Source organism: Scomber japonicus, chromosome 18, assembly GCF_027409825.1.
Source record: "Scomber japonicus isolate fScoJap1 chromosome 18, fScoJap1.pri, whole genome shotgun sequence".
Lineage (NCBI taxonomy): Eukaryota > Metazoa > Chordata > Actinopteri > Scombriformes > Scombridae > Scomber > Scomber japonicus.
In genome coordinates this window covers 28968700-28975991 of record NC_070595.1, presented here as the reverse complement: position 1 = coordinate 28975991, position 7292 = coordinate 28968700, and the positions used below count along the sequence as shown (strand labels likewise).

At 44.7% G+C, this 7292-nt stretch overlaps 1 protein-coding gene across 1 annotated transcript in view; it reads left to right on the top strand.

The window, feature by feature from the left end:
- The window catches only part of LOC128378598 (ceramide synthase-like), a 9576-nt gene extending 8386 nt beyond the window's left edge, over window positions 1-1190 (top strand). Inside the window, exon 6 of the mRNA XM_053338166.1 lies at window positions 885-1190. Within this exon, the coding sequence (XP_053194141.1) occupies window positions 885-1110 (226 nt within the window). The 3' untranslated portion in view covers window positions 1111-1190. The remainder of the gene's footprint in view (window positions 1-884) is intronic.
- The last annotated feature ends 6102 nt before the right edge of the window (window positions 1191-7292 follow it).

Genomic DNA, 7292 nt, shown 5'->3' with positions numbered 1-7292 from the left:
TCCTCCTCCCTTCCTCTTCCTCTCTCCTCTTTTCCTCTCTTCCTCTCCTCTTTTCATCTCCTCCTCTTTTCCTCCTCTCCTCCTCTTCTTCCTCTCCTCCCTTCCTCTCCTCTCCTTTTATCCTCTCCTCCCAACCTCTTTTCCTCCTCCTCTCCTCTCTTTCTTTCCTCTTTTCCTCCTCTCTTCCTCTCCCCCTCTCCCTTCCTCTCCTCCTCCTCTTCCTATCCTCCTCTACTCTCTTCCTTTCCTAATTTCCTCTCCTTTTATCCTCTCCTCCCATCCTCTTTTATTCTCCTCTCTCTTCCTCTCCTCCACCTCTCTTCCTTTCCCCCTTCTCTCCTCTCTTTTCCTCTCCTCTTTTCCTCTTCTCCTCTCTTCCTCTCCTCTTTTCCTCCTCTCCTCCTCCTCTCTTCTCTACCTCTCCACCTCTTTTCCTTTCCTCTTTTCCTCTCTTCCTCTCCCCCTCTCCTCTCTCCTCCTCTTCCTCTCCTCCTCCTCTTCCTCTCCTCCTCTTCCTCTCCTCCTCTCCCTTCCTCTCCTCCTCCTCTTCCTCTCCTCCTCTACTCTCTTCCTTTCCTAATTTCCTCTCCTTTTATCCTCTCCTCCCATCCTCTTTTATTCTCCTGTCTCTTCCTCTCCTCCTCCTCTCTCCTCTTTGCTCCTCTCCTCTCTTCTCTTCTTATACCCTCTTCCTCTCCTCCTCTCTTCTCTTCCTCTCCTCCTCCTCCTCCTCTCCTCTGTGCTATATAATTATATATGATAAGTGCTAAACCAATAAAGTCTGATTGATTGATTGACTGATTAATAACCCCTCTGTTATAATACTACTATGACTCTCTCCTAGCCAGTATAAATGTAACAGCGCCCCCTGTCTTGTGTTTCAGGTACGCCTCCATCCCGCTGTACACGGTGCCTCTGGTGGCTCCGTGGCAGTGTAACCTGGGGGCCGCTCTGCTGTGGCCCCTGCAGCTCTACTGGTTCGCTCTCATCTGCAGGGGGGCCCTCAGGCTGTCGACAGGAAGTCCGAGCTCCACGCTGCCGACTAGCAGCTGCACGCATCATCACGATCATCATCATCATCATCATCATCACGAGGCGGATGAAGGATGAAGATACAGAGACGGAGCCACAGAGACTGATTCTGCACATTAAACCAGAGAGACGTTTTTTTTTTTTTGGTGTAACGTTTAAGAGCAGCGGGAAAAGACGACTTCGACCCGCTTTCACACAGAGAGAGAAAAAAAAGTCTTAAAAACGAACATTAAAAATCCACCGTGACCAAGTTTAAACGGAGGAGACGGAGGCTGAGTGTGTGTGTGTGTGTGTGTGTGTGTGTGTGTGTGTGTGTGTGTGTGTGTGTGTGTGTGTATTAATGCAGAGACCAGAAACTGATTAATAGAGGGTGATGTGGGATAAACTCACTCAAATCACTTCATTTAAATTGTGTGTAAATTATAAAAGTTGAATATTTGCCTCTGAAATGAAAAAATGCAAAATGTATTTAATAATATTATAAATAAATGCCTTTGATTGGTCCCCTCGTCTCTAACTGTGTTATATTATCTGTACTACAGTAAAGTAAAAGTACCTCAAACTGTACTACAGTAAAGTAAAAGTACCTCAAACTGTACTACAGTAAAGTACAAGTACCTCTAACTGTACTACAGTAAAGTACTAGTACCTCAAACTGTACTACAGTAAAGTACTAGTACCTCAAACTGTACTACAGTAAAGTACTAGTACCTCAAACTGTACTACAGTAAAGTACTAGTACCTCTAACTGTACTACAGTAAAGTACTAGTACCTCAAACTGTACTACAGTAAAGTACTAGTACCTCTAACTGTACTACAGTAAAGTACTAGTACCTCTAACTGTACTAGAGTAAAGTACTAGTACCTCTAACAGTACTACAGTAAAGTACAAGTACCTCTAACTATACTACAGTAAAGTACTAGTACCTCAAACTGTACTACAGTATAGTACTAGTACCTCAAACTGTACTACAGTAAAGTACTAGTACCTCTAACTGTACTACAGTAAAGTACTAGTACCTCTAACTGTACTACAGTAAAGTACTAGTACCTCTAACTGTACTATAGTAAAGTACTAGTACCTCTAACTGTACTACAGTAAAGTACAAGTACCTCTAACTGTACTACAGTAAAGTACAAGTACCTCTAACTGTACTACAGTAAAGTAAAAGAAGAAGCAGACGAGTCTCGGTGATGAAGAGTTGAACACGTTTTAATTAATGAGGCATTTTAACAGCTTTCAAACATTTGCATAGTTTTTTTTAATATTCTGGTGACGTTCAAATAAAACTTTATTATTATTATTATTAGACCTCTGTGCAGTCCTGAACGTGAAACACAAGAATCCAGCATATAGTTTAAAGTTCATAAAGTGCTAATGCGATCCCAAACAACCCCCCCCCCCCACCCCACCCTCAACCCCACCCAACCCCACCCTCAACCCCCCCCAACCCGCCCCCCAAAAAACCAGCTGTGTCTCTAAAATCTAAAACACTTCATTTAAATCTAAAACACTTCATTTAAATCTAAAACACTTCATTGAAACATCCTAAAACTGCAGTATGACAGAATAATACTGAGGAGGATAATATGTTCCAGCTGAGAGGACTCTCCTACAGTAACTAGAGTATCATCATCATCATCACGTCTGTCAGCTGTTCGGACCTGAAGACCATCCTGTGATCTGAAATGTTAAATATAATAAAGTGCATCGTGTGTTTGTCTTTTCCTTGTGAAGAGATGAGCAGCTTTTTTTTTAATGTCGAGAGTCGAGAGCTGCTCTAGAGACAGAAATACATGTTGACTTTTTAAATACGATCATAAAACAAAAGTCAGAAAAAAAATCAAATATTAATAATTAAGTGTGTTTCTGTGTGTATGTGTGTGTGTGTGTGTGTTTCTGTGTGTGTAATGATTCCTCCTGTTCATACTGACCATTAGATCCTTCATCATGTTAACAGGAAGTGATGGAGGACTAAACCCACAGTCCTCCTTCTGTGGAAACATGGATTTAAAAGTTGATCTGAAGCTAATATGAAGCTTCATCGTCTAAATGAGTCAAATCTTCATCTTCTATGTTTCAGCGTTACAGTGTTTTTAGTAGCAAAGTCTTTTTGTTACTATACTTCCACCACATAGTATTACAGTAGTATTACAGTATTATTACAGTAGTATTACAGTAGTATTACAGTATTATTGCAGTATTATTATAGTAGTATTATTGCAGTAGTAGTATTACAGTATTATTAGTGCCACAGGTGCTCAGCTCCGAGGCACTCCTCTCCAGTAGTAAAGCTGGAATGGAGTGCCTCGGAGCTGAGCACCCGAGGCATCTATTATTCTTCTCCATACTTATTCTTCTTCTTCCGCCAAATTTCGGTGCGTAACTCCTCCCACAGCTTTGAGAAAACCCCGACAATATATACATCGAAACATGCGGCTCGATCAGGAAAGGGGTGCTATGACTTTTGGTGTTGAAATTCCAATTTTTCCCAAAGTAATTCCCAAAAAAACGGGAGAATACTCCATTGGAAATGAATGGGAATTTTTTGAAAACCCCACAAAATTTCACCTTTTTTCAGAGTCACCTAGCTCTCTCATACCTGCACGTAGAAATGTGATTCAAACTTTAAAACGGAGGAAAACTTGTGCCCTCTCAAAAAATACCAAACTATTTTTACATAACATGTAAACTTCTCAAACTATGAGCAGTCAAACGAGGAGTGGAAATCACTTTTTCTTCACAGTTAGAGTGGAAGCGGCAGTTAGCTAGAGTGTGAGAACCAGTAAAAAATAAACTTAATTTTTATTTTTAACTTGAGCTCACGGCCAAACCGTGAAAATGAGACAAATAATTGTTGGTCAAAATGTAGACATAGGTGTTGGGATTCATGAAATGTGATGTTGACAGGCGGGGTCTGCACAAAATTTAAACGGGGGGGCCGAGACCAGCACCAATACCTGTCTCACTCTCCATTGACCCTAATGTAATCGTCTTTTTTTCCCAAAAGAATCTCACTCTGTCTTCGCACTGAGCTTACTCGCTCATTTTAAGGAACATCTAAATAAAATAGACACTGTCAGAATCTGCCGACCTCTGTGTCTCTCACTGTGTTTTTGGTTTTTGGACAGGAGTTACAGTTTTCTCACAGTTTGCAATTGTTCGGGACCTTGTCAGAAGTCATATTCTGGGGCATTTTGAGTATTCCCAAGCAGATTCTCACATATCGCCGTAGCAACCGTAGAGCCTTAACTGCCCTTAGCAACCTGTCGCTGGGCAGAAACTGAGCTAGCTTCCTGTCTGTCTGTTTTGCCAGTTAACTGAGCTAATTCATTTCAATAAAGTGATTAATTCATGTTTACTGAGGACTAAATAAATAGTTTTATTGTTTTGTATTGTAGTTATATGATTTGTGGTGTATAAAAATATTCAACATTTATCAATAGAAGATGAACAAAATGTACATAATATAATTTCATACAGCTAAGTAATTTAAAATAAAAAGTATAATAAAATCTACTCTCTAATTGATTTGAAGATTTACTTAATCATTTCATAACAGTGATGTTCCTGTCTGTGGAAAAAATTTAAATAAATATTATATATGATTAACATTCACTTAATATTTTCAGGGATGTTAAGTTGAGAATAAAGTACATTCATAAAGAAAAAATAAATCGTGTACTCGTCCCGGCAGCAGTCCCGTGGCACTCAACATGTCCCTGGAATTTTCTAGTTGTAGTATTATTGCAGTATCATTAGAGTAGTAAAGCTTCATATAAGCTTCACATCTACTTTTAAATGCACTTTGTTTTTGCACTAAATGATTGAAGGGAAAGATCACAGTCATGTAACTGAGGCTGAACTGAAGTCAGAGCTGCACTTATTTCTGTCTCAGAGGAGCTCAGAGAGGACACTTTAAAAGAAGCTGCCTCCATGTTGAAGATCTCCGGAGTGGGTCAGAGGGGGTCAGAGGGGGGTCAGAGGGGGTCAGAGGGGGTCAGAGGGGGGTCAGAGGGGGGTCAGAGGGGTCAGAGGGGTCGGAGGGGGTCAGAGGGGGGTCAGAGGGGTCAGAGGGGTCGGGGTCGATGCAGACCCGCTGTCTCTGGACTCAGAGGCGGACTGTGTGTCGCTTTAGACGGACTCCAGTTTCCCAGAGAAGCCTGGACGGCTTTACGGTGAGCCAGGCGGTGAGTGATGGAGAATCCAGCGTTCCCCTCCAACTGAGATAAAACCACCAGCACCTGTCTGGGGGGGGGGGGGGGGGGAGAGGGAGAGGGAGAGGGAGAGGGGGGGGGGGGGGGGGGGGGGGGGGGAGGGAGAGGGGGGGGGGGGGGGGCACAGAGAGAGAGAGAGAGAGAGAGAGAGAGAGATAAAAAATAATGCCTGTGCAGAGGAGGTGAGACAGAGGAGGTGAGACAGGTACCTGTGCAGAGGAGGTGAGACAGAGGAGGTGAGACAGAGGAGGTGAGACAGAGGAGGCGAGACAGAGGAGGTGATACAGGTACCTGTGCAGAGGAGGGAGGTGAGACAGGTACCTGTGCAGAGGAGGGAGGTGAGACAGGTACCTGTGTAGAGGAGGTGAGACAGGTACCTGTGCAGAGGAGGTGAGACAGAGGAGGTGAGACAGGTACCTGTGCAGAGGAGGTGAGACAGAGGAGGTGAGACAGGTACCTGTGCAGAGGAGGTGAGACAGAGGAGGTGAGACAGGTACCTGTGCAGAGGAGGTGAGACAGAGGAGGTGAGACAGGTACCTGTGCAGAGGAGGTGAGACAGGTACCTGTGTAGAGGAGGTGAGACAGGTACCTGTGCAGAGGAGGTGAGACAGGTACCTGTGCAGAGGAGGTGAGACAGGTACCTGTGCAGAGGAGGGATGCTGTCTACAGTCTTCAGGCTGCTGCGTGTGGACACCACGTTGAAGCTGTCGCTGCAGTCACAGGAGACGTGCAGGTGGTGTTTGGGGTGTCTGTTCTCCACCATGACGATGAGCCCCGCCCAGCCGTGAGTCAGGTAGTAACACGTCATCCCCTCCCGACCCTGACGGAGCAACAACACCTTCATGATCACCTTTATTCATCAGGAACGTTTCTTATCCACAAAAACAACCGCTAATACTATTTTAAAATTACTATTCATTGAGACTATTATGTGTTCTTTATATTTCTTATTTAAATCTCTATCTTCTTTATAGAAAGGAAGGGAGGGAAGGAAGGAAGGAAGGAAGGAAAGGAGGAAGGAAAAGGAGAAAGGAAGGAAAGGAGGGAGGAAAGAAGGAAGGATGGAAGAGAGGAAGAAGCAAGGAAAGGAGGGAGGAAAGAAGGAAGGATGGAAGGGAGGAAAGGAAGGGAGGGAGGAAGGGAGGAAAGGAGGAAGGAAGGAAGGCAGGAAAGGAAGGCAGGGAAGAAGGAAAGAAAGGAGGAAGGATGGAAGAGAGGAAGAAGCAAGGAAAGGAGGGAGGAAAGAAGGAAGGATGGAAGGGAGGAAAGGAAGGGAGGGAGGAAGGGAGGAAGAAGGAAGGAAAGGAAGGGAAGGGAGGGAGGGAAGAAGGAAGGAAAGGAGGAAGGAAGGAAGGCAGGAAAGGAAGGGAGGGAAGAAGGAAAGAAAGGAGGAAGGGAGGAAAGGAAGGGAGGGAAGAAGGAAAGAAAGGAAGGATGGAAGGGAGGAAAGGAAGGGAGGGAGGAAGGGAGGAAGGAGGAAGGGAGGAAGGAAAGGAGGAAGGAAGGAAAGGAGGGACGAAAGAAGGAAGGATGGAAGGGAGGATGGAAGGAAGGATGGAAGGGAGGATGGAAGGAAAGAAAGGAGGAAGGAAGGATGGAAGGGAGGAAGAAGGAAGGAAAGGAGGAAGGAAGGAAGGCAGGAAAGGAAGGGAGGGAGGTAGGGGGGAAGAAATAAAGAGAGAAGGAGGGTGGGAGGAAGGAAAAGAAGGAAGGAAGGAAGGAAAGAAGGAAGGACGGAAGGGAGGAAAAAGGAAAGAAAGGAGGAAGGAAGGGAGGAAGGAAAGGAGGAAGGAAGGAAAGGAGGGAGGAAAGAAAGAAGGAAGGAAAGAAGGGGGCAGGGAGGAAGGAAGGACAGAAGGAAGGGAGTACGACAGGAAGGTTAAAATCATGTGAACGTGATGAGGTGACGTCATCGTGACCTCGTGCCTCTCTCCTCGGGTCTCCGTCAGCTGGATGAGGAGGAAAGAAGGAAGGATGGAAGGGAGGAAGAAGGAAAGAAAGGAGGGAGGAAAGAAGGAAGGATGGAAGGGAGGAAGAAGGA